This window comes from Brachyhypopomus gauderio, chromosome 8 (genome assembly GCF_052324685.1).
Source record: "Brachyhypopomus gauderio isolate BG-103 chromosome 8, BGAUD_0.2, whole genome shotgun sequence".
Classification (NCBI taxonomy): domain Eukaryota; kingdom Metazoa; phylum Chordata; class Actinopteri; order Gymnotiformes; family Hypopomidae; genus Brachyhypopomus; species Brachyhypopomus gauderio.
The window spans coordinates 2,668,202-2,695,309 of NC_135218.1; the positions used below are offsets into that span (position 1 = coordinate 2,668,202).

At 41.8% G+C, this 27,108-nt stretch overlaps 1 protein-coding gene across 4 annotated transcripts in view; it reads right to left on the reverse strand.

Moving 5' to 3' along the window:
- chd6 (chromodomain helicase DNA binding protein 6) overlaps positions 1 to 27,108 on the reverse strand; it is a 58,193-nt gene that overhangs the window by 11,728 nt on the left and 19,357 nt on the right. For all 4 annotated transcript variants that reach the window (XM_077013802.1, XM_077013803.1, XM_077013799.1 and 1 more), the window contains exons 3-30: positions 24,788 to 25,314; positions 24,226 to 24,373; positions 22,815 to 22,964; positions 22,335 to 22,400; positions 22,174 to 22,232; positions 20,564 to 20,681; positions 20,132 to 20,218; positions 19,887 to 20,021; positions 19,488 to 19,609; positions 18,613 to 18,856; positions 18,209 to 18,385; positions 16,726 to 16,869; positions 12,243 to 12,498; positions 11,945 to 12,155; positions 9,980 to 10,175; positions 9,343 to 9,507; positions 8,892 to 9,071; positions 8,462 to 8,572; positions 6,652 to 6,854; positions 4,015 to 4,214; positions 3,021 to 3,180; positions 2,747 to 2,836; positions 2,495 to 2,598; positions 1,488 to 1,617; positions 1,170 to 1,254; positions 1,021 to 1,069; positions 563 to 809; positions 90 to 298 (exon numbers count right to left, since the gene is read on the reverse strand). In XM_077013802.1, the coding sequence (XP_076869917.1) occupies positions 90 to 298; positions 563 to 809; positions 1,021 to 1,069; positions 1,170 to 1,254; positions 1,488 to 1,617; positions 2,495 to 2,598; positions 2,747 to 2,836; positions 3,021 to 3,180; positions 4,015 to 4,214; positions 6,652 to 6,854; positions 8,462 to 8,572; positions 8,892 to 9,071; positions 9,343 to 9,507; positions 9,980 to 10,175; positions 11,945 to 12,155; positions 12,243 to 12,498; positions 16,726 to 16,869; positions 18,209 to 18,385; positions 18,613 to 18,856; positions 19,488 to 19,609; positions 19,887 to 20,021; positions 20,132 to 20,218; positions 20,564 to 20,681; positions 22,174 to 22,232; positions 22,335 to 22,400; positions 22,815 to 22,964; positions 24,226 to 24,373; positions 24,788 to 25,314 (4,573 nt within the window). The remainder of the gene's footprint in view (positions 1 to 89; positions 299 to 562; positions 810 to 1,020; positions 1,070 to 1,169; positions 1,255 to 1,487; positions 1,618 to 2,494; positions 2,599 to 2,746; positions 2,837 to 3,020; positions 3,181 to 4,014; positions 4,215 to 6,651; positions 6,855 to 8,461; positions 8,573 to 8,891; positions 9,072 to 9,342; positions 9,508 to 9,979; positions 10,176 to 11,944; positions 12,156 to 12,242; positions 12,499 to 16,725; positions 16,870 to 18,208; positions 18,386 to 18,612; positions 18,857 to 19,487; positions 19,610 to 19,886; positions 20,022 to 20,131; positions 20,219 to 20,563; positions 20,682 to 22,173; positions 22,233 to 22,334; positions 22,401 to 22,814; positions 22,965 to 24,225; positions 24,374 to 24,787; positions 25,315 to 27,108) is intronic.

Here is a 27,108-nt window from a genome sequence, read left to right on the forward strand (position 1 = left end):
TACACGAGAGAAAGAAAGACATAAATGCATCAGTGAACAAACCCATCCATCCAGCCCACTGTTCATCGGTTTCACCAGTTCATCTATACCTTCGTCCTTCCGTGGTGGTAGTCTGCATGCAGTGCGGCACATAGACACAAAGCTCCAGAAATATCTCTCCAAACTTTCATCTGTTTTTCTCTCCAAACGAGCAAAAATGCGGAACTGGCTCCAGTCAAAGGCCTTTTTCTCTGGGTCATGTACCACCCCAAATGAGGACACAGTACGGTAGAAATCAGCCTGTTCACGACGTGTCCATCTGCAATAAGAAGAATGCATTAACTTGTGGTGCAAAGTTTACTGATATTCAGCAAAAACTCAGTGCTTAAGAAAATATGGCACTTTAGGCTAGGCTAGCTTATCCATCGGAATTACAAGTGAATTTCTTTTATTTAAGAAGTTATCAATTTGTTTTGCCCTTCTAACTTCTTAGTCAGCTTGCTAGTTCTTTACGTTTGTCCTTCATGGAGAAATTTATTAATGTTGTTACTCATAAATGGCATCACTTTCTAACATTACTAACCTTCTTTGCCACTCCAGAAAGAGTGGATCGGGATTGGTTGTGCAGCTCCGTAATTCCTCGCCCAGTTGCCAAGCAACAGGCCCAATGCCCTCGTGCATGAGGAATTCATGACGGAGTGGCTCACGTCGTGTGTAGCGCTGATAGGCGGTGATAAGTCGACGTAATCTTGCCGTAAGCGCAGAACCTGCTGGCCACAGTGCCCGCCCCTGTTCCACCACCTCCTGCGTCAATCCATCTGAAACAGACACTATGAACCACACAAACATGCATTGCTATGTGAGCACAATATTTAAATATTAAAAGGTGTCAAGGTGTAGTAGTTTTTACCTCTACATTTATACAACTAGTTACATTAGTGTATATATTATTAATTATATAATGTATAGCATTAGTATATACACACACGCACACATACAACTAAAAACAAACTAAATCTTTCCAGTTCACACAAACTTTACCCTCAATATCATTGTCAGTTTTCCTCGGTTCCTCTGGGCTGTTCTCATCCTTTAAATAAAGAACAGCGGAGAACATAAAGAACTGTACATTAAAACTGAGGCCAGACATTTAATCCAAAACAATCATTTATCTGAAATTTAATTGTAACCTTTCTCTCTTCTTTTCCTTCTTTATCTTCGATGTCTTCTGGCTTTCTGTCCATTTCTTCTTTGAGATCATCACTCTTGCTTACACTACAAAAAATTTTAGTAAATAAATAAAACCCTGAAACCTACAACAGGTGGTAATCCTGCAAAGTCATTATCAGCAAACTAAAATGAAAAAAATAAAAATATATATTGTAATTTTTAAAAAAGTACAAAAACTGCACGTTTTATCAGTGCCAGATTTATCACACTGGCCCTCATTTGGCACATACACAGTCCCAGTTCATGACTCCTGATACTGCGTGTCAAGTAGATTTTACCTGTCAGGTACATCAACCACAGCCTCTGTCCCGCTCTGCTCTGCTGTTAATGCCGTGACGTCTGGCATACCTACTCGCTCCAGGAAACACAGCTGAGTGTCTGCACGCATGGCATTGTAGCGCTCATAACCTGCGTATTCACACACACCAAACACTCGTCAGCAAAAAGACTAGTGGAAAATAAATCACCTTTAACCTTAGTCCTTTGTTATGTCCTTGGTCATTCAGTTAAAGTTAACGTGAGGTGACAATGTTAGCCTGTGATGATTTGTTTCACAGGCTACCCATGTAAAGGCATTACAGGAAGAGCTGTAAGATGCTGTTAATCTATCATGTGACTTCACGCCATACAAGCTTGTTCCCCAGTGTGGGCAACGTGATGGCCGACGGGATAATCGACTCTCCTTTACATCGCTGTGATTCCTGTGTGCTGCTGCCCTGAGTAGAAGTCACAACATGGCCACAGTAGACGCACCTTCATAGGTGCTTTAATCAGCCCGTATGTATGTAGCACGTAATGCTGTCAGTTATAGGTTCATTAGTAGGTGCTTATAAGCTTGTACTTAATGCTAGATAATCTAATGGGTTGAGTTTGCACTGAAGTTACATCCGTAGTCTTTTTAGAGGATGCCTTGACTGCAGCCACAAGTAGTACTGATAGCTGTTAGCTGAAGTCTCCTGAAAGTTAGTTATGAGGAATATTGGTCCATCTAAGTGTTTATTACTTATTATGTAATATATGATATGGACCCATACGACTGTAAAGCTGCTTTTTAAGTTTAAGCAGTGAATGCCAGATTCTTTTGTAATGTTTGTGTATTCTTTTAGGGAAAGAAGTTATCAAGTTTTTAGTTTGTTTTGTTGAAGTTGTCTTAAGTCCACCCTGACATTTTACTACTGGTTTGACTTTTTTGAGATGTGACTATAAAATTGTGTAGTGTGTACATGGTTTGCGAGGAGATACAATAAGGCTGTAACACCTGTATCTCACCTGTATCTTATCTTACCGTGTTTGTGAACTCCAACGAGCAGGGATTTGTCTGCTTCTGCGTCCCACCAACCAGCAGGAATTTCAATGTAGTCAATGTCAGGTAGCGTCACTTCCAGTTTACTGCCAATAACAAACACATCATTCATTGTGTCATGCCTCATCAGGTGTCACACATCACATAGGTCGGTTATAAAAATCTCAGACAGTTTCTTGATGGAGAATTCTTTAAGCTTAGAGAAGGAAAGAGGCAGTATTGCAGATCTAATACCTGGCAGATACTCCTTCAAGAGCCTGACTGGCAGCTTCCCCGAGCACCTCTGCCTTCAGGTAATACAACATCCGCACCCTCAGCAACACCCTGATAAGAAACATATACACATGCTTAACAAAACATACATACATTCCAGTCCTTACCAAGAACTGTGCATATTTTATCCCTGTTTAATAAATCTATGTACTCTCACGTTCATGCACATATTTAAATCTTGTTTTCTAAGTCATACTATAAAGCCAGTGCAGTCGTGTGTTTGGAGGGATCTCACTTGTTACAGTGCTGTTTGAGGTGCTTCTTGTAGCTGTCATCTTGGAGCACGACCTCTGGGTTACAGTGGACCAGCCAGTCGGCATTCTTCAGCTCCGGAGCACTTAGCTGGTTCTTCAGCTTCTTACCCTTACGGCCCCGGGGTACAGGAGCAGACAGTCCTACACAGGAAGAGTCACCCCGGACATCTTTAGAGAATTATTATCCTCATTCATTACCATTAACTGAGGACTCATCTCATTGTTGCAAACATAACAGTAACAATGAAGAACATCAGATTGATAATGGTTGGTTGATATGGGGCAGTTGTGGTCTGGTGGTAGGGAACTGGTCTCGTGACCGGAGGGTCGTGGGTTCGATTCCCAGACCTGAGGCCATGACTGAGGTGCCTTTAACGAGCAAGGCCTTTAACCCTCAATTACTCACTTGTATAAAAAAATGAGATAAAAATGTAAGTCGCTCTGGAGAAGGGTGTCTGCCAAAATGCCATAAATGTAAATGTTGGGTGTCATTAATTGTTCATTCATGGTTGGGTGTCTTTAATGGTTCATTCATGGTTGGGTGTCTTTAATGGTTAATCTGTGGTTGGGTGTCACTTGGGCTTTGCACCCAATACCGGTGCAAAAATTTGACTTTTAAACAGTGCCTGAACCGTTTGCTTGTACTTTAAAATAAATAAATAAATAAACAAAAGCAAAGAACAAAACCAAACTATTATGATATTCAAACTCAAAACATCCATTTTGTACAGCAATTTTGAGATGGAACAGCAGATCATATTTTTGTAATTTGTAACAATTTAGTAGGAAACATCAAACTTGCGTTTAGGAAGCAAGATCTAGTCACAAGACTGTCCATTCATCCCAGATTTTAGAGCAGTATTGATCACAATAATTTATTTATTTTTTTCGTTTTGCTTTAATTTGTACTTAAACGTTAGTTTGTGTCTATTCTAGTGCCACAACGAATGCGACATCTGAGCAGGGAACTCTTACCAGAGTGGTTCTGCAGTGCTTGGTTGTGTCCGTCCTTTGTGGGTGTGATTAAGTCCCAGATGAAGCTCTTGATTTTGTCATCTCCTTTGTAATGGCGGACACAGTAGGCAAGCAGTGCTCTGCACAGCACCTCCATGTCCCTCTCTGTGAGGTGCCACTTAAAACGTCCGTGATTCAGAATGTCCTTCCACCGCCCCCACCTGCACACGCAGGGCAAATATTCAATAAGGGAAAGGCCAGCTCTTTGAATAAACCACCAAGAGGTTGAATTTTATCATGTAATTTTATTCCTGCCAACCTTTCTCAAGCCATATGCAAACACATTACTTCACTATAACAGAATGATTCTGTTCTTACATAGTAGAAATTTCATCTCCATCCATCACATTGTTGTGAGGATTGGTGTGGTTAAACCATTGAAGTGTGAGACAGTTGCTTATAGTTACTTTCATGTCTACCAAGCATTGGGACTTGATTGCTTAGCAATATTTTGTTAAGTGCATTAAAGCAGTAAGAGACAAACAGTAGTAGACAAACTTAGTCAATGTTTAGGAATGTTTCTATGGTTGACCGTTCTCCACTACGTTGATTCTTCAAACGGGATTAGAGTTCTGGATACATACATGTCCATGAACTAGTTTTACCACAAGGGCATTGGTAATATTTATGACTGATTCGCATTGGTTAGAAATCTGTAAACATGAAATAGGTAAGAGAGAGGCTTCAAATTAATTAAACATTGTCTATATATAGCTTTTATGAACCAGAATAATTGATTAATGTTCCTTGTTCACTTGTCTATAATCCTACCCACATCTTTAAAAAATGATATTTAGCTCTTTCAAATCTAGGGTTATTTGGTTATTTTCTTCCCACATTTTTGTCAATGACGATTTCAGATCAGCCACACATGCCACATGTTTTTATTTTTAGGAGATTCTTGGCTACTCAAGTATCGCTTCATTTAAGATGTAAATACTAACAGAAATCTGATATCTTCATGATTCTGGCAATGTAGAGACATCAAAACAATTGTCACCTCCATATCTTTTCATAAAACTTACATAGTGAATTGGAAATGATGAAATTGATTTTGATGAAAGTAATAAGCTGTGTAATATACTACGACAAAACATATCCAACATAAGGAGGAAATGTTTTATTGATTTTCTCTATGTTAGGATCTATGCAGACTGCTCAAACTCTGACAGCCATAGAAACCAAGGCCTTGGTGTGTTTTGTTCAGGGCCAAAATGGTGTGCTACAAAATGACAGTATTCTTCCATGCTTTTGCTACTCTTAAATGTTTTCCTAAGAGACTGAGAACTGCATTAGTCATCATTTATCATCATTTATCATTAGCATTATCTTTTGAGCACTTGAATCTACCCAAGGAGTTTTTCCTTGCTGTTGTGATCATTGGTTTGTTCTATTAGAGATTAGAGATCAGGAACCAAATATTTGTAAAGCTGCCAAAATCCCTACATAATTAAAATTTGACTTGAAGATTCAAGATTCTCAGTGACAAATGTTTGTTGAGTTAATCAAGTATTAATTCCAAACATTTTAGAAATACTGGTAAATAACAGCGAAAAATAAGTGTGTGATATGTGGTAAATAGAAGACCATGGACAGTGATCCGACATGAGTTAGTCAGAGACACAAAATGAAAGTCAAATCATGCTCAATACACATAAACCACAGTGTTTACTTTGAGCTGGTTTATGACGTGTATTGACCAAAGAAAATAAGATATAATAAAGCTGAATAAAATATGTATTTTGAAGGACCACAAATTTTTAGCTGCTTTTCCACTTTTAGACATACCAGACCGTGACGACACTGCTATTTTTTTTATTAAATTTTGCTGATGGTAAGCATGTGTGTACCTTCTTGATGCTTGGAGGCTTTTAGGAGTTATAAAATTTGGAAAGATTAGGTGTAATTTTTCCCACACAGGCTTCAGGTTGTAAGCGTTCATAAAACCACTTATAGTACAATATATTTACTTGGGATTTAACATTAGCGGCCAACATGTATGTAACAGAATTTACATAACACTTAGTGTCGCTCTTGCCGCTGGCAAGTAAATGCAAAAATTTATAAGTAAATATAAATTTTGCCACTGGCAAGTAAATGCTTGCTTGAGTGTTTGAGAAAACTCACAGGTGTCGATGGAATTTTTACATGGCAATAAAATTAAAATAACCTTGCTTACATATTAAGGAAACAACGCTAGAGTCTTTACTGAAGGAGCGTCCACTCTGTAAAAATGACTGAAATTCGGAAGTGATGAAAATTAATGAGGAATGCGGGCAATAATGACATTACCCCACCTCTCAATTTCAAACACCTGTCCAAATAGGTGTTTAGTCTGCCACGGAAGGCAGTGAAGGTTGGTATAGTTTTGAGAGGTCTGACTCAGAGTTCTGGAATATAGTCGTTTCATGACATGTTAAACCTCTTTTTCTGTATTAAACCATATTCTGTAATGATAAACGATGATGATCCAGTTTATGATAATCCAGTCAAGTTGAACAGATTGTCTAAAGTGATATATGCCAGATAATATCTAATAATAGCTTATCATAGCCAAGTTGTTCACCAAAGCAAAGAAAGCAAGCATGAGGGACACACCCAAATATGAGTAGGTTCTTCTCCACTCTGAAGCACTCGGCACGGAGGTATCGCCTGTTGCGTTCGCCTAGACGGCGTGAGCGACAGGGACGCTCTTCAGAGTCGCTGTCCAGCTCAGAGAACTCCATCAGCTCATCATCCTCGAACGAGTTGTAGTGACGTGTTTGCTTCCTTACACGGGGTGTATCAATCACCAGGCTCTCCTACAGGAGAAGCCAACAGAGGACTTGGAATTTGAATACTGATGGTACTATTCTAATTCACATATGCAAACACACACACACACACACACACACCCCGAGAGATGGGCACTCGAGTGAACACTCAAGTTGAAGACGTACTTAAGTCGCCTACGATTTGACTTGAAACTCCTGACTCAACTCAGAGTTGTCCAAAATAACTCATAAATAATAAGAGTCAGTCTGTTATCCACGTGCTACGTAAACACTTTTGTGTTTATTTTGCCATTATTCCAAACCTTTGTTTCTGTGATTTGGGACACAACCTCTTTTCTCATTATGTAGCACAACATTGATTTTGCAAGCAGGAAATCAGAGAGAAATGTAAACAAACTAGGGTGCCATGGCTTCGGCTGTATCCTATGTGGTACAAGTCTTTAGCTACAGGGAGTTTAAAATCATTGGGCATAAGGATGTCAAAATGTGGAAATAATGTGGGAAACAAAGACACTGGAATGACCACATCAAACTTCATAAGGCAGCTAAAAACACACCCAGAATTAGTTCACATTAGGGACTTGGCTGTCATTACAGCTAGCATTGTAGCTCCAATTAACATAGCAGCCACTTGTAAACAAACATCAAAACAACCATCAACAGCTGATTCTTTCTTCTCCTTTTGAAAGACCACCCCTCATTCACCTAATTAGATATCCATATGAACCTCTAGAGATCAGCTAGATCCTGCAGACCTATGATCAACCAAAAGTAAAACCTTCCTGCAAAGTAACCAGACTAAACTGGATTACAGTACCACATTACAGTACCACACAGAACAGTACCTCTAACAAAACTGGTACCACATTGCGTTTTGGTATCCACGCCATTAGCCAAAACAACAAACAGTGTTGATCATTTGGAAGTGCTGATAATCTTGGGTGGAGTTTTCAAAGCTGGGGTGGGCACTTTCAAATTATGAATACGTCTTAAAATCTAATATGTATCTTCTCTATTAAGAAAGACTCCTGAATTTTCCAACCAAATGTTTTCAGATGTCTCTCACATGCGCAAAAAACACACACATGCCCACATAAAACACATGGAAATAAAGTGAACATTAAAAAACCAACATCCCCAAATGGTTATAAACATGTAGAAACAGACCAAATATAAATACTGGCAAACCACCCCCCCCCCCCCAAAAAAAAAACAAAAAACAAAAAACAACAAAAAAAAAAAACAACAAAAAACAAAAAAACACAACACAACCCTTGGGTCTTTGGACGCCTGCCCTTGATTGAGCACCACACATTCCAGCCTCGGCACGCTCACGCAGCACAGTTGTTTAGCTCAACCTTGTTTTTCATTAATTCCACCCATCTGCTTCAGCTATAATGAGAGCCAGATATTCAAATCAACTCAGTCTCCTTCTCTCTCGTTCTACCCCGACCCCCTCCTCCTCTCCCCCCTCCTTCTCCTCCTCTCCCTCCTTCATTCTCATGTGTTGTCACATGGTGGAGTCCCTGGCTCTGGGCCAGGTTGGGTCTTAACTCAGAATCAGAATCAGAGACAAATGGATAAACAGGAACAAAGAGGGTGTGGGAAGAGTCAGAGGTAGCCACCATCTTTACCTTCTCAGCTTTCGAGTCAATCTCCAGCTCTGCGATTTTGGCCCATTTCTGCCAGAAGTTGGGGTCATCCAGAGAGATGTCTGTGCGGTTTCCAGAAGACACGAAGCTGGCCTGAGAAGGACCATAAAATCACACAGGAGTCAGAGTCAAAGTCACAAAAACTGATATTTGGAACCTGGACAATTAATCAAGGTCAAAAATTGTAATGATAAAAATCTTTTCGTGTTGGACCTGTCCCAAAAAATCTGACTTAAAACTAGATGGTAGGCATACTCTTAAAATCCATTAAATAGCTTTTTTACGATAGCTCTGCACAGCACAGCAAGGATAAATCCATAAAGAGTGAGAGAGGTACACACCAGTGAATATTTCTTCATCGTAGCAGGGGCTACCCGTGAAATATTATAGTTTGTGCCCGTGTCTTTTTTACCTTAGCAAACGTGGAGCCCTTGCCCTCAGTCTGAATGGTGATGGTCTGAGTGCGACGCTGCAGAATTTGATCGATATCTTCCTCACAGAACTTCGAGCCTTCGTCCTCTTCGTCCATTAAGGCACCGTACGCACCCTTCCTCAGCAAGTCCTCCACCTCCATCTTAGACAACTGCTGCACCTGTGACGTCGAGATCAGCAGACGCATTTACGATGACAAAACCTGGTGTAATACCCGACAACACTGAGCCAATTAAGGCCATGGCTGCTCTTATGCTAGTGAGGCTAGTGAAGAATGAGTGTTCATTGCTTCAAGAAGCAATTGCAAACACAAACTGAAGCGAAGTAGAGGTCAACTAAGACCCCTTCAGTCTCTGAGAGTACTTGTGTCATCTTTGTGATGTGTAAAATTGATGCTCTTGAGGAAGAGCACGGTAACGGTGAGCACACACCCCATTCAGGCTGCCCTTGCGATTGATGTCTTGTAGAACAGCCTTATCCAGACCCAGTTTCAAACTGGCTTTGTCAAACATCTCCCTCTCGTAGGAATTACGTGTAATGAGACGATACACCTTCACTGCCTTGCTCTGACCAATCCGATGACAGCGTGCCTGGGCCTTGAAGATTTAAAAGAAATGAACAAAACATTCAGCCAGTAATTATTAGTAGCTGTACCATGTTGGAGATGACTCCATAGGGAGATTGCAACAGAAATAGTACTAAGGACTAAAGTAACATGGCTAAAATTCGAGTATTGATATATTATACTTTCAGTTGTTGTTGTGAACTCAGTTTCCCTTCATCCTTGCCATATCTTTGTGTTTCTCTCTCTCTCTCTCTCTCTCTCTCTCTCTCTCTCTCTCTCTCTCTCTCTCTCTCTCTCTCTCTCTCTCTCTCTCTCTCAACAGCGGCAGGGGAAGCGCCGCCACTGACCTTGGGCCTTCAGCCGATAAAAGCAAAACGTCTATGGCATTTCAAAAATGTCAAACAGCCAATGACTAGAGGACATTACACACTCTATCAGGTCCATATCTTCTCCTAGCCTTTTCCTCTGTGCTGTACGTGTTAGAGGCGGTGAGGGGGGGTTACCTGGAGGTCGTTCTGTGGGTTCCAGTCCGAGTCGAATATGATGCAGGTGTCGGCGGCGGTGAGGTTGATGCCCAGGCCGCCTGCTCGTGTGCACAACAGGAACACGAAACGGTCCGAATCCACCTTACAGAACCGATCGATTGCTGCCTGACGAAGGTTCCCTCGCACTCTGCCATCAATGCGCTCATATGTGTACCTGAAATGCAGAATGCATTTATACCCGCTTATTACAGGCATGAAAATGGGTCAGGGGTTAAAAAGGTGAGAAGACCGGGGGGCGGGGCATGTGACGTCATGGGGATACGGCGACGGGGCGTTGACATGTGACGTCATGGGTATACTGCGACGGGGGTGGCTGCTGGGGATACAGCGACAGGTGATGCCAAATATTACGGAGCTCGTAAGGTGACGTCATGTAAAAAATATAATAACGCGTGGCCACGACTTACTAACGCATGCGAACGACTTACTAACGCGTGCGAACAAGATAATTAAGTATTTCTTTATATAAAGCCAGGTTTACCTTCCTTGGGCAGTCAGTTCGCGAACATCCCTGGGATCTGCTTGCTTTGCTGTGAAAAAATAAACTTTGTTGCCGCTTGTGAAAGGCGACGTTAGTATCTCGTTCCCACGCGTTAATAAGTCGTGGCCACGCGTTATTTATTTATTTTTTACATGATGTCACCTTACGGGCTCCGTAAAATATAGTAAAATCCATTAAAAAAATTTTTTTTGACTGTCATGTCAATGGATTCAATGTAAACGCAATCCGTAAACGCAAGAAGCCGCTTTCGCCATTCCGGATGGCTCAGTCAAAACCATTACGTCTCAATGAACCAATACATACATCAGCGGCGAACATTATTGTAAAAATACCAGGTTTACGTGTTTTTATTTTCTAACATGAGCTAAAGCACAGGGTAGACTCAAATGACAAGAGTTTACAACTTCATCTTCAACCTTTTCAGCCCTGGTGCGAATGTGATCCTCACACGTTACAACTACAGACACACTAGAAAAAAAATCTTGTTTCTTATTTGATGTCACCGTTAACTACACGGGGTTGACGCGAACTTAAATAGGTAGATAGATGGGCCTATTATCACAAGAGCTTGGGTTAGATCTGACAGTGTTCAACGCTGTAGCGAACGGCAGTAACTTTGTTTTACCGCAAAATATGAAAACGATTGAAACCATTAATAACCCAATTAAATCCACCCAATTAAAAATGTACGATGTGGTAAATGTAGTGGTAAATGTACGATGTGGTAAATGTAGTGGTAAATGTACGATCTGGTAAATGTAGTGGTAAATATAGTGGTAAATACGCTCTTCTGACTTGTCCGTGGTGTAGCACTAGGTCCTGCTTCTCGTCCCGCTTAGCAGTAAATGAATAACATGAATGAAGAACGTTCGTATGATTGAAACGCTATTTGGCCTTTATGAAGGTTCTGGGCGGAAACTGCTGGCCACTGTCATTGAAATAGCCAATTTCGGAAGTTCTCTGTTTGCTAATTAAGTCAATATGATAATTAAAATATAATCTCCCGACCCCCCCCCCCCAAACAAAAAACTCATCGGATCTACACGATTCACGTAGGTCACCCTTTTCAACTTCAAAACGGCGAATTTCGCCGAAAGGTGACAGATTTTCATGCCTGTTATTACCATTAAGCAAGACTGTAATGCAGAAATGTTTTATATTACTCTATATGACAATATAAGTGTGCAAAATTGCACAGTCTTGGTATGACGGTATGGATCACTTAAAAGCTAAACAATTAGTCAACAGAGACTTCACACCAATGTTTACACCGAAGAGCACAGTAGGCACCTTTAACGTGTTTGGCTCTCAAGATGTTCTTAATGAACGGTTCTAACAAGTGGATGGTAACCTTTTATTATAGGAAACTTTTATTATAGGAAACTTGCAGTAAAATGGCCATGTGTAAGGTTGAGCCTCACCTCCTCTGAATGAGGTAGTCCTCTAGGATATCCAGACATCGGACCATCTGAGAGAAGACCAGCACCTTGTGCCCCCCAGCGATCAGCTTGGGCAGCAGCTTGTCAATGAGCACGAGTTTCCCTGCAGCTTGGATCATAGCCTGGAGCTGAAAATCTGGAGCATCGGGATGGTGGGTCTTCCTAAAGCTCTCCAAGATCTTCTCCTCCGCACCTGAGTGAAACAAGACAGGTAAGATATGTGTGTGTGTGTGTGTGTGTGTGTGTGTGTGTGTGTGTGTGTGTAGGAGTGTGTGCACACCTGTGATGAGGTATGGGTGGTTACAGCATTTGCGAAGCTCCATCATGGTGTTGATGAGGTTAGGCATGTTGTGCTGGTTGGCTCCCTTGGCCAGAAAAGCGAAGTTTTTCTCCAGGATGGCTCGGTAGTATTTCTTCTGGATGTTGGTGAGCTCCACCTCGATGATGGTCTCTTCTTTGGGAGCCAGATTCTTCTCCACATCATCCTTCAGTCTCCTCAACATCATTGGCTTCAGAATGGCCTGGAGCTTCTTCACCTAAGGACATGTACGTTTTGAGGAAAAGTCTTAACCAAACGCTCAACATAAATAGAAATAAAGTTTTAAATAATTGCCCAGGAACAGGAACAAATGAAGATGAAACCACGTACAACTTGCCTTATTAAGACAGCCTATTTTAGGTAAATACTCTCTGCTGTCCAGTTGAAGCTCACTGTGGTTATGAAGATTTGGAGTTATAACTGGTATGCACCATGATCTCAAAAGCAATCATGTCATAGCCACCAATATCTAAATGACAGACTCGCATGAAGATTTGGTCTGCACAACCCTTCATCAACTTTGTTTTCTAAGAACCTTTTCATTCTCATGAGAATTCAGCACTCAGTAGCTGCTTCCTGCTCGCTTGTATTATTTCAAATTTCTTTCCTGTGTTAAATCAGGCATGAAAATGGGTCAGGGGTTAAAAAGGTGAGAAGACCGGGGGCGGGGCATGTGACGTCATGGGGATACGGCGACGGGGCGTTGACGTGGGGGGCATTGACATGTGACGTCATGGGGATACGGCGACGGGGGTGGCTGCTGGTGTACGGAGAAGGGTAATGCTGCAGGCCGGAGCCCCGGTGGGCGTGGGTAAAGGGCGGAGCATGTGTCAATCATTTTCGAATGCAGCCAATCAGATAATAGACTTTTGTTGTCAATCAATTTTTATTAAGCCAATTATCAGCCAGAGTTAGCTGTCAATCATTTTTTACTGCAGCCAATCATCTTAACAGATCTGCCAAAAGAAGGCGGAACCTGCACGGAGAATCTCTTTAAACAGAAGTATATGCCGCTCTTACACAAGTAGCTGAATAAAAACATTAGAAGAGTCATGACTTTAGACATTTTTAAATCAAAGTTTAAAATACTTCTCACTTATTTTTCTGGAACGGCACTTTAATGTTTTTTTCCTTTATTGCACGTATTGCATCATTTGTACATCATATATATACGTGACGAGTGTAAATTGTTAGCGGAGGGGAGGTGTAAATGGACACAAATTAAGTATTATATCGCGATCGATCGCCAAGTATAAGCGCCTCCGCCGAGCAGAGCGTTGAGGAGCGATTTCGATTGGAGGATCGTGCTCTATTTTTTATTATTAATTTTTTGCTGATGCTGGTCCAGCGTGTCGCGTGCCACTGATTATGCCTCGGCGTGCCAACGGTGGCCGGCGAGCCATAGGTTGCCGACCCCTGCTGTAGAGCCTTTGAATATTAAAACCATTGTCGAAATTAAGCTCAGCAAGTAAAGTAAAAGAAGGACGCGATCACACAGTCTCAGTGAAAATGTAGGAGTTAATGAATAAAGTGCACCAACGCAAAACCCGTGACATAATCCAAATAAAGTTTGAAGACTAGTATTGTTTTGATATAATCAAATGACGATGGAGTGTTGGAGTTATCGGACAGAGTTGATCAAATCAGAGTTAATCCAACTCAATGACTCCCGCAAAGATGTAATTAAACTCTGCCCACGAATTTCTCTAGGCGAAAGATGTACACGGTGAGCATACGATATCTAGCTAGCCCTCCATAATTATGACGATTAAAAGCAATGCCTGATTATATAAAAAAATACTGGTCTTCAAACTTTATTGGGATTATGTCACGGGTTTTGCGTTGGTGCACTTTATTCATTAACTCCTACATTTTCAATGAGACTGTGTGATCGCGTCCTTTTACTTGCGCTCCATTGCTGGTCACATCTGAACTTAATTTCTACAATGGTTTTAATATTCAAAGGCTCTACAGCAGGGGTCGGCAACCTATGGCACGCGGGCCACCGTTGGCACGCCGAGGCATAATCAGTGACACGCGACACGCTGGACCAGCATCAGTAAAAAAATTAATAATAAAAAATAGAGCACGATCCTCCAATCAAAATCGCTCCTCAACGCTCAGCTCGGCGGAGGCGTTTATACTTGGCGATCGATCGCGATATAATACTTAATTTGTGTCCATTTACACCCCCCCTCCGCTAACAATTTACACTCGTCACGTATATATATGATGTACAAATGATGCAATACGTGCAATAAAGGAAAAAAACATTAAAGTGCCGTTCCAGAAAAATAAGTGAGAAGTATTTTAAACTTGGATTTAAAAATGTCTAAAGTCATAGCTCTTCTAATGTTTTTATTCAGCTACTTTTGTGTAAGAGCGGCATATACTTCTGTTTAAAGAGATTCTCCGTGCAGTTTCCGCCTTCTTTTGGCAGATCTGTTAAGATGATTGGCTGCAGTAAAAAATGATTGACAGCTAACTCTGGCTGATAATTGGCTTAATAAAAATTGATTGACAACAAAAGTCTATTATCTGATTGGCTGCATTCGAAAATGATTGACACATGCTCCGCCCTTTACCCACGCCCACCGGGGCTCCGGCCTGCAGCATTACATATATGTGGGTGTACGGGGATACAGCGACAGGTGATGCCAAATATTACGCTGCCCGTAAGGTGACATCATGTAAAAAATATAATAACGCGTGGCCACGACTTACTAACGCGTGCAAACAAGATAATTAAGTATTACTTTATATAAAGCCAGGTTTACCTTCATTGGGCAGTCAGTTCGCGAACATCCCTGGGAAAAATAAACTTTGTTGCCGCGTGTGAAAGGCGACATTAGTATCTCGTTCCCACGCGTTAATAAGTCGTGGCCACGCGTTATTATTTTTTACATGATGTCACCTTACGGGCTCCGTAAAATATAGTAAAATCCATTAAAAAAATGTTTTGACTGTCATGTCAATGGATTCAATGTACGAGCCAGATCCTTAAACGCGAGAGGCCGCTTTCGCCATTCCAGATGACTCAGTCAAAACCATTACGTCTTAAAGAACCAATAAATACATCAGCGGCGAAAATGAGTGTAAAAATACCACGGTTCACGTGTTTTTATTTTCTAACATGAGCTAAAGCACAGGGTAGACTCAAACGACAAGCGTTTACAACTTCATCTTCAACCTTTTCAGCCCTGGTGCGAATGTTATCCTCACACGTCCCTGGATTCACCAGTTACAACTACAGACACACTAAAAAAAATCTTGTTTCTCATTTTATGTCGCCGTTAACTACACGGGCTTGACGCGAACTTAGTATGCCCATCTACCTATTTATCAATCTGGTAAATGTAGTGGTAAATGTACGATCTGGTAAATGTAGTGGTAAATGTACGCTCTTCTGACTTGTCCGTGGTGTAGCACTAGGTCCTGATTCTCGTCCTGCTTAGCAATGAATAACATGAATGAAGAACGTTCGTATGATTGAACGCTATTTGGCCTCCATGAAGGTTCTGGGCGGAAACTGCTGGAATTGCCGATTTCGGAAGTGCTCTGTTTGCTTATTAAGTCAATATGATAATTAAAATATATACATATACTCTCCCGACCCCCGACCCCCCCCCCCCCCCCCGCAAAAAAAAAACTCATCGGATCAACACGATTCACGTAGGTCACCCTTTTCAACTTCAAAACGGCGAATTTCGCCGAAAGGTGACAGATTTTCATGCCTGTAAATGTGACAGTACAATTGTTACTCATTCAAATATAACAAATCGGATCAGACCACCTGGTGTTTCCTATATAACGTAAACAGTGGTTATTAAGAACATTACCCAAACCTATCCTGTCCTTCACTGTCACAGCATGAAAAGAGCCGAAGATGGACAAGCGCTTCCCTTTTTTGGTCAGTGAATCAGTATTGGGGAGAAAATGAAGAATGACTCATTAAGCTGTGATGTACTGACATCTTGAAAAAGGTTACATGAACATTGTCCAGGACCTTTACAAAACTATTACATTTCACTGAAAAGTTAATTTGCAAAGTGCAGTCCAGTATCCTGGTCTCAGATAACCCAGTGAAGTCTACTGTTAAATACTACTTCAGTCTTCCTGCAGGATTAATATTATTTATGAACCTTGCTGTCAGTAGTGAATGATAGTAGTACTATCTTCCGTTTGCATGGTCTACACTGCAGCTCTCTATTTTATAATTCCAAGTGTGTATGGTGATTTTAGTAGCCAACACCAACTCTTATATGGCTTGCTCCTAAACAAACAGATTTATGATACATTTACTAAAGGACCTGCTTACCAGCACATGTACTGAGTAAAAAATGTACAGTCAATTATCATTTCTGAGATAAAAGATGTGTTGTGTATATCCATCTGTTTTGAAGACCAGCATCTTCATGGTGGACCACAGGCACTGGGAACTCACCTGCTCCTCAGTCTTCAGATCTCCGAACTCCTCAAGGAATGTGCTCTCTGAAGGAAACTGCATCGGCTCCAGGAAGTTGAGCAAACTAAACAGTTCTTCCACGGAGTTCTGCAGAGGTGTACCTGTTAGAAGGACTTTATACTCCTGAGGAGATTAAAAAAAAAGAATTGTGTGGTCAGAAATAGTCAGTACTTTTAAAAATAGCTGTCTATAAGTATATCCAAGGAAAATGTTCCGAGAAGTATAGCTATGCATTTGAGAGCAGTGCATATAGGCATACATGAATTTCTACATAGACTCACTTGACTTCAAGATACCACAAATATAGAATTGTGGATGATACCTCCCAATAGTGTTCAAACTTTATACACACACACACACACACTTTATTAGGTACACCCTGCTAGTTTGCTAGTACCGGGTTGAACCTCCATTTGCCTTCAGAACTGCCTAAATCCTTCGTGGCACAGATTCAACAAGGTACTGCAAACATTCCTCACAGAGTCTGGTCCATATTGACATGATAGCATCACACAGTTGCTGCAGATTTGTCGGCTGCACATCCCAATGGTGCTCTATTGCAGGGGTTCTCAACTGGTCTCAGCCCGGGACCCACATTTTCTTATGGTCATTATGTCGCGATCCACTCAAACAATACAAATGTTATAACAAATTAAAACGGTAAACGATTGGAGGTTACCATTGCATGTCTGGCGCGTGCCTCTCTGTATTTTTTCAATATAAAAGACAAGTACAAAATCAGAAGAGCATTAATTATTATTATTTTATTTTTTTACAAGTTGTCCGTGACCTACCCAGAACGTTTCCGTGACCCACTTTTGGGTCGCAACCCACCAGTTGAGAATCACTGCTCTATTGGACTGAGATCTGGTGACTGTGGAGGCCATTCGAATACAGTGAACTCATTGTCGTGTTCAGGAAAACAGTCGGAGATGATTTGAGCTTAATGACATGGTGCATTATCCTGCTGGAAGTAGCCATCAGAAGATGGTTACACTGGTCATAAAGGGATGGACATGGTAAGCAACAATACTCAAGTAGGCTGTGGCGTTGACACAATGCTAAATTGGTACTAATGGGTCCAAAGTGTGCCAGGAAAATATCTCCCACACCATTGCACCACCACCACCAACCTGAACCATTGATACAAGGTTGGATGGATCCATGCTTTCATGTTGGACAGGTGTACCTAATAAAGTGGCCGGTAAGTGTATAAACCATCTTCAGTTGTCAGGAAAATAATGTGAGTATGTGGAGAGAGTAGTAAATGCAGCAAAGCAGAAAGCAGATTCAAAGCATGCTCAAGCTGAAGGGACGTGGTGTAAAACTGACAGCACTTCTCACATGACCATTACCAATCACTCAAATTACTCAAACAGGCTTTTGGTTGAATAAACAGTTTACATTCCTCAAACTCAATAACTTGGACTGATGTTAAATGCAAGAGACTGTTAAAACAGACCAGGTTCATGAGTTTGAGTCCCTCCAGTAGTTTACAGTTACGGTTCTTCAAGCGATGTGCCTCATCAATCACCACACATCGCCAGGTGATCTTCTTCAGTTCAGGGCAGTCAGCCATGATCATCTCGAATGTGGTGATGACACCATGGAACTTAAAGAGACCAGGCACCATGTTCCCCTGAAAAGCGAGAGGGAGAGAGGGGGAGAGAGAAAGGGAGAGGGGGACAGAGTATAAAGCACAGAGCATAAAGTATAGTTGAGTGAAGTCTTGACATCTTTCTGTCCTCTAAATACCGGTACCTTGTACATTCCCAATAAGAGGGAATCTGAAGTAAACATAAGTAATTCATGTGAATGAACCTTCTTCAACCAACAGGTGATTGTTTATTAGTGAGACTCCTGTACCTGTTCGTCTTTATGGTACATCTCATACTGCAGGATCATCTGCCGGCTGATCTGACTTCCATGATAGACGATGACGTTGATCTCGGTCCAAGTGCGGAACTCTCTCTCCCAGTTCGTAATGGTGGAGAGAGGGGCGATGATGAGGAAGGGGCCTCTCAAGCCCATGAGGAAGATCTCATAGAGGAATGTTATAGACTGGATTGTTTTCCCCAGGCCCATTTCATCTGCTAGGATGCAATTTTTTCTGGAGAGGCAGATAGTAAAAAAAAAAAAAAAAAATCATTATATTTTATGAGGGCAATTCTTTTCTTTATATATCCAAACAAATGAACTGCAACATGGCGGAGCTCTGACTGCCACACATGGCCTTTTGTTTATGTTGTGTTTTCTGTTGCACATGTGTAATCTGGTTGTATACCATGCTTCACACAGTTGGCATACTGAGCCTTGTAGCTTGCATCACTTGTGTATCATTATGTTGCTACGCTGTTGTGTCTGCATGACCATATTGGTCAGTGAAGTTACAATGGCTTTCTACTTGTGGTTTGTTCACACTTATGTTTGTTACAATAGTTTCATTAATCTCTTCAGCTGGAGACTTTAGTTAATTTCCTTTATTTTTTGCTCTGTCTTTGACTGTGACAGACTCGGTGTAAGCATCCTGTCAACATAAATCCTGAGACATCTTGGTTGTCACAAAAATGTGTTTTCAGTCTCTTGTTTTCCATGTTCTTAACACCAAACTTGTCAAATGCCACGAATCACGAAGAGACAAATCTAAATCAGGATAAAGCATTTTTGATCTTAGCATCAATCAATACGTGTCAAATTCTCCTTAAAAATCTCAATGTTGTGAAATCAACATTTTTTTTTACCTGTTATACCAGTTGAAAAGGAGCCAATTCATGCCTTCTAGCTGATATTCTCTGAGCTGGTTGCCATTTCTGTATTCCCGTGATTTCTCTAGCTTCTGCCATTGCTCCGGTAGAGGCCTCTCCTACAAGAGAAACAAACTATTATAAAACTGAGAATTTGTGGCCAATGTACCAGAACATCTTACTGTTTACTAATGATTTTATTGCACAAGGACAGCTATGCGCTGGTACAAGCAAAACAGAAAAGCACAAAAACAATCTACAGAATAATGTAGAATTTAGACACAAATTTAAACAGTTAAAACCATGTGTTCTTACTGAAATAAATCTGAAACATGTTATCAGATTTCTGATACATGATATAAATTCAGTTCAACAAACTAAAACTTCAAAGCTTACAACATGTTTGAGTTCTGGGATTTTCTTGAGGTCTTCAAACTCATGGATCTTTACAGGGTCTACGTCCTCCTGAAGTTCCCATGTGCTTTCTTCATAGGGTAAAGAGCACCACTTTACTAGGTAGTGTGTCACTTCCTGATTGGACACACAAATACATGACTTCAAACCACAGTTCAAAAAAACTGTATTTACAAGTAGTATTGTTCTCAGTTTCGTGCTCATTAGGTTTCCATTATGATTCTAACCTCTCCTGTTTCTGTGTCTGTAGTGATAGCAACCTCCAAAACTCGGTCAACTTCAGTATAGTCTGGATTGAAGAGGTCTTCATCTGGCTAAGAGTTTAACAAAAAAAAACAAACATAAAACAAACAAAAACATTGCTGCCATTTCAAGCAACAAAAGAAACAAATGCTAGCATGACTAATGTGTAATAAAAGCAAATTAGTGCGATTCCCAGCAAAACCATATTCCTCCACGAGGTCCTCCCATAACATCATACAGCAAAGCCGAGTGATTACTTCATGTTGCCAAAATTAAAATACAAAGATATTTTTGCATGCAAGTGATTTTATTTAGTAAAACTCTACAAATAATTAAATTACTGGTTCACAAACACTTTCAAGGTAGACCGACTTGTGGAATGAATTTGTTAATTTTGTTGGCAGGGTGGCACTGACCTCTGTGAAGATGTGCTTCATCTGAGCCTGCTTGTTCCTGAAGCGCTTGATTTTTTGGTGGATGCGTGGGTCTTTCTCCAGCTCTTCCAAGCTCGCCCATTTGCAGTGAAGATAGGAGCTGGCACGGAAACCAGGCATTGGTTTAGGAGAAGTGTGTTCAAAGCGGCGCGCATTCACAACAATGCCACACTGGTTTCTCATGATCACATATGAATTCATCTTTGCTTGTATGGAATGCCAAAAGAACACAGACTACAACTTAAAACAACATCTCAATACATTAGACACATAAAACAGTAGTATAGAGTATTTCATATAAGGGGATCACTAAAAGTTGGACTTAATTGAATGCTTAAGAAGACCAATGTCCAATCGATGCATCCGATCATGTGCTTACGGCTCACCCAGGCAGCGTTCTGGCCCTAAGACAGCACGAGCGCTAATGCTGAAACCCAGCCAGGCAGGGATGACTCAAGGCAAGCCGCTATCTAATAAGGACACACAGTGTCACAGACACATAGCACCACTCTTACACTCCTGGTGCCCTGCCAGTCCCCACAGCCCACCACAATGCCAGGCCTACACACACGTACAGTCCCCACAGCCCACCACAATGCCAGGCCTACACACACGTACAGTGAAAAGAGGAAGAATCCTGACCCAGCCAGTCTAGTGGCGACTGGCCATGTTTATTTAATAAGCTCATGTGATGTGTTATTGGCATAATCTTGATTTGAAGCTTTACTTACAGTGACAAAATAGTTGTTTATGTTTGCAGGCCTGGTTCAGAGTAAAGGGATTAAAGCACGAATATTTCAGTTTAGAAAAGTTTAAAATGTTAACTTTAAGCTTGGTACTGTAATTTCTTTTTTTTATTTTAAAAACACCTCCACACCCACCAACCCAAACAGATTTGATGTTGAGGCCCAACCTTTTTATCTACTATTGTAGAATCATTCACAGCAGTAAAGAGGGCTTTAAAGAATAAAAAGACCACCTTCTTCTTGACAGTTGCAATCCTTTGTGTGAAAACACGATACTCAATGCAATTACAGAAGTGCTGAAAACATACATTTATTTCTTTAGCCCAGTGACTTATCAGGAGAGGTAAAATGTAGGAACTAGGTGCAGGTTTCATCATTTGACAGTAGGTCTACTGGCTTATGGCACTGGGTCACTGGCAGATGAAAGAGTTCAACAGTATTGTTTAACACTGTTTACCACTATTGACACAAGACTGTTGAGAAGCCTTAGAACGCTCTGAACTTCTGTGCTCAAACTGCTGAGGCAGAATTCCAGTCATAGCAAAAACAGCACTGACGGCAGTTTTGCAGATGACATTAAAAGGAAATGACCATTAAACAGCAAATTACATTCTGAACACACAAATGTGTCTTCAAATGTGTCGTTCAGCATTCTACCTTTTTTCTTGAGATTTCATCAAGAACAGGATTAATCAGTAGTCAACACCACAGGTCAGAATTCATGTAGAAGAGGCAACATCTCCAAGGACCCAGCTCAAATGTTCTAAAACGTCTTGCTACAGCTGGCAGTGCCTATATTAGTTCTGCAGGCATTTTTGGATGTTAGGCATTAGATGAGAGACTTACAAATTTCTGTACTTGACGTAAAACTCCTCTGTCTCTTCAGGAGGCTCTCCGGGGGAAATCTAAATGAAGAGGAGAGAAGAGAGAGAGCACTGTTGCTGTTCTCACTGTTGGGAGGGAACGCTGCTAATCACATGCGCTAAAGGGGAAGGTGACCAGCGTACCTCCTTCTTAACGCTCCTCACAGAGAGAATCTTCTCAATGATGTTGGCTTCATCTTCAGGCGGTTCCTAGGAAGAGATTGGAGAAGGGATTAGTCTTGTACATGTGTTTGAGTTACGGTGACCTCATGAAAGGTGAAGACAGAAGAAAAGGCACGTCCATGAATGAATGAATGAATGAGAGAGAGAGAGAGAGAGAGAGAGAGAGAGAGAGAGAGTGATGGGTATGGGGAGGACTGAACTGACGCGCATGCGTGCGTGCATGTGTGTGCATCTGTCCTACCAGTGTGTGTGTGTGTGTGTGTGTGTGTGCATCTGTCCTACGAGTGTGTACATGTGTGATGGTGAACTTACATGCGCGCGTGTGTGTGTGTGTATGTGCGTGCATCTGTCCTACGAGTGTGTACGTGTGTGATGATGAGCCCAGTGGACAGAAGCAGCAGTTGGGATGTGAAGCGAAATGGAGGGAGTTGCCACGGTTACCTCGGCCTGCCAGGCGAGGGCGGAGGAAGAGAGTGCCGGGATCCGCCCTGTGCCCAGCACGGCGATGGTCTCGCCGTCGTCATCCACGACCTTGAAATCGAGATCCTCGTTGTACTTCCTGCGCTTCACCTGACGCCCCGATCGCCTCTTCTGAGAGGGAGAGAAAAATATAGAGATAGAAACAGAGAGATGATGCAGTGTATGAAGACAACTGTTCTGTGAGTGTGCCAGTGAGAGCAAAACGAATGTGTCATTCGGGCATATTTAGCTAAAGGTGCTAATCCAACTGTGGCTATGTTTACACACCAAGATACCCATTAATTCAAATGGACCTGTTCCAATGAACTTAAATGTTGCAAATGAATTGTTCAGCAATGATCTAAATGCAGAAACTTGTTAAAAGTATCTATTTACAAATATGCAATCTCAACAAAGCATCCTACACATGTGAGGAGCCTCATTTAGTATCAAAGCTACTATACCAGCTCAGGCATAACAAGCTCCAGCAGGTCCTGTGTTAAGAAGCCTGCTTGTCTTTTAACATTTCTTAAAATGTGATAGGCACAGCAAAATGTACTCATTGTAAACTTGATCAGTATTAGATCGTTAGATCTTAAGTCTTGCAGGTGTATCATGTTTTCAAAACATTGTTTGGATGCCCCACCCCTTCATTAAATGACTGTTGACACCCCATCGAGACCTTCTCATATATGCCAGATGGGTGTTCTCCTGGTGTTTTCATGGATAATGGAATTTACTTGATTCAACACATATTCAATTTAATAAAATATAAATAATTTGTTAAAAATATTGCAGGCCAGTCTAACCATGTCAAACTGTGACATATCCTCGAGTGTATGTTAATAAAATATAATTGTAATGTGTAGCAAAATAATCAGAATAAAGTATTTTCACCCATATTATGCATCTCTAGATCAGACTGGTTCCCTCAGCCAGGTTCCCTCTTGAGTCTCTGACCTCCCAAGATCCACTTGGTTACCCTGGTTAGGTTAGGACCCAGACCCAGTGTTCATATAACTGCACTGTGATGCCTTGTATTGTGAAAAGTGCTATTTGGCCAATTTGGTCACTGACTGCAACTGTGAAATCAGTCAGATTCATTCTTACTATTCTACTCTGAATATCCATTAAATATTTATATGCAGGATAATTATCCGGATTATTAACAGATTATTAGGATGCATGTAATTGTAGCCAGTGTCTAAACTGATGAGGAAAAGAAAAAGAGAAGCTCAAAGGAGAAGTGAGGTGATGGGAGCTGAGCAGGTAGCCAGAGCCACAGGGGTGGGTAGGGGAGGGGCTTATTGTGGGGGCGGGGCTTAGGGACAGGGTGGAGTTGGAGGCAAGGCCGTGGGGGAGGTGTGGTGTGGAGCAGCGGTCGGCCTCTCACGGTGTTGTCCATGGGGTCCATGCTCTCCTCCCCTCCACCCGCCAGTGTGCAGAGAGAGGCCGCATCATCGCTCTCCAGCGCCTCCTGCAGGCTCTCGCTTTTCCGCTTGCCTTTCTTCCTCTTCTCCGGAGGGACGGCTCCCTGATCTCTGCGCAACACGCAGGGGCAAAAGCAGCACAAATAACGCGAGTCTCGTTCTTCACACACTAGAATCTAGAAACACACCGAGGTCAGAGTACTTGAAAACACTAAGTATAGTGTGTACGGTGTACATTCAATTTTTCAGTATTCCACCCCGTAAACATTCCACATTTTTCTAAACATATAAGGTTCTATGGAGGGAACAACTGTGACTGATTAATTGCTCTTGGACTAAAATTCCTTATAAGTCAAGAAAATAAAAGTCTACAGTACTAAAATAACAACAATCTATACTAACTAACTCATTAAGTATTCCCTGTAATAATATTTGTAACATGATAATAAAACCAAATTCAAGATCTACAAATCAGAAATATCTGTTAGTATGGGCCTTCACGTCTAGAACCCATACTGGACTCACTTGGGTTTCCTCCCGCGCTGTCTCGGCGGGGAGGCCACGTTCTTGGCCTGCGTCTTTGATTTGACTTCTTGATCTTTCTTGGCCCTCTTGGCCTCCTTTACCTTCACCTCCTTCTTCCTGGGCTGCTCCTTAGGTGCCTTGGGCTTCCTCGACAGGTCCCTCCCTTCTTTCTGCTCCTTCCTTTTCTTTGGTCTGATGTCACTCTCTCTCTCCACCTCCTGCAAGGCTCGTGTGTCTTTCTTGTCTTTTTTCCTGCGTTTTTTCCTCACCCTCAGCCCGCCCCCTCCATCGTCCTCCTCCCCGTTAACCGGAGAGGAAGAACGTCGTGGGCCAGAGCTACAGGCTCCCAGCGCCGTCTCCCGCGATCCCGAGTGCTTTGCCTGGGCCATGCAGTGATTGGCTGGCCCACCGATGATGCGTATCTGTTCCTTGCCGTAGTGGCCAATGGGAAACGTTTGTGCATTTTGGTCAGAGGCAGTAGTGGCTGCAGTGACTGGAGTGTGCTTTAGGATGTGGGTGGCAGACATCTGAAAACACATTTAAACTGGCTTAGAACTTTGGAAGTTTTGGCCCATTCCTGTGAATATGAATTACATACGGGCTACTATATACATCACATACACATTTATACATAGGTGGTACATAATATTGTATAAATAATAATAATTTTTAAAATACCAATTCAGTTTAAGATAAAGAGAAAACAGCCCAGTGCCCATGTAATAAAACACACCAACACGCACACAGGTCTGCATTTAGTATGCAAACCTTTAAGAAAAGATGTCAAATGCTTTTGAAGTCAGGGCTTAATAGTGATTTCCTAGTGCACTTCTAGTTGTGATTGCCACCATAATAATTTCAATGACATAACCCAAAAGTGAAAAACATTATGGTGCTCCTTCTCCGGGCCTGGTGTAGATGCTTTAATGTGCCCTTGCAGTGACCTATTTCTAAATGTTCCGCTTCATCTTCATGAAAACAACATCTTCCTTTTGAAGCGACAGCACATACCAAACAGAACGTGTTCAGGTTGCTCCGTACCGTAGACAAACACCGTGCTTTATGTTTCTGACGCACATTTAGCTAAGGTTCCCTCATTTATCACCAAGGCTTTATTTTTAACTGTGACTAGCACTGCAGTACACATGTGGAAGCCCACAAATGAGCACACACACACACACACACACACACACACACACACACACACACACACACACACACACACACACACACACACTGCATGCGTCTGCAGGCAGGTATGGGGATAATGTCAATGAATCACACACTTTCCAAAGCGGGCTGGAATCAGGGCCGTCGTCACGGCAACAGGCTTGGGACCAAGCTGCAGGAAGCGGCAACGTAAACACGTAGTCTCCGCGGTAACCCTTTCGTTTCCATGGGCTCTGAAGCATGCTCTGAGCCTCGTGAAAATTTCCCTTCACTTTGAACAGAAAATGAAATCCCATCTAATAAAATGGGAGTGGACCAGCTGCTGCTGGTTGGACAGGGCCCAAGCAGGGAGGAGGAACAACATATGTGAAGACATCTTAAAGAATAGAGGTGACCTCCCTCTTCATCCTCATTTATATATGACCAGAAAACTCTCTCCACATTTATACAGCAAAACAAACAGCTAACACTGCTAGACGTCCCTCCCCCTCATTCACACCCTCACCTCATCTCTCAGACGGGCTCCCATGTGCTCAGAGGACTCACCACGTTGCAGTGACAGACCAAGGCATTATGTCTTGAATGCAGACACAACACACACACACACACACACACACACACAGACATGCGCAAACACACACACACAGACATGCGCAAACACAGCTCATTATCCCTCTGACATGCTGCAGTATGCATACTTGCCAGGCAAATCCACCAAACACACACACACACACACACACACACACACACACACACACACATCAAATTTCCTATGAATCAATACCAGCTCCAAACACCACAACGTGACAGCTGCAGTTTGGTCAATGCCAGCTCCATTTTACCCAGAAAATGCTTCAGCAGACACCTTTTCTACACAAAGCCTTCATGAACATGTGCACATAGAGCCTTAAAACAGAACAAAGATATTCACAAATACGCCGCAAACCACACGTCTCCATATGCCACGTTTAAAGCTTCAAGAAAACTATGATTGAAGACAAACAGAAAACAACATGTTACAAACAAGGCAAAAAAAACAACGCAAAGTTGCACCTCCTACAAGATTTAGATTTCGTTGTAGCAGAAAAAAAATCAATGGCATAAAAGTGGCATGTTGTACTTATTCCTCACTTACATCCCCCTTTAAATCA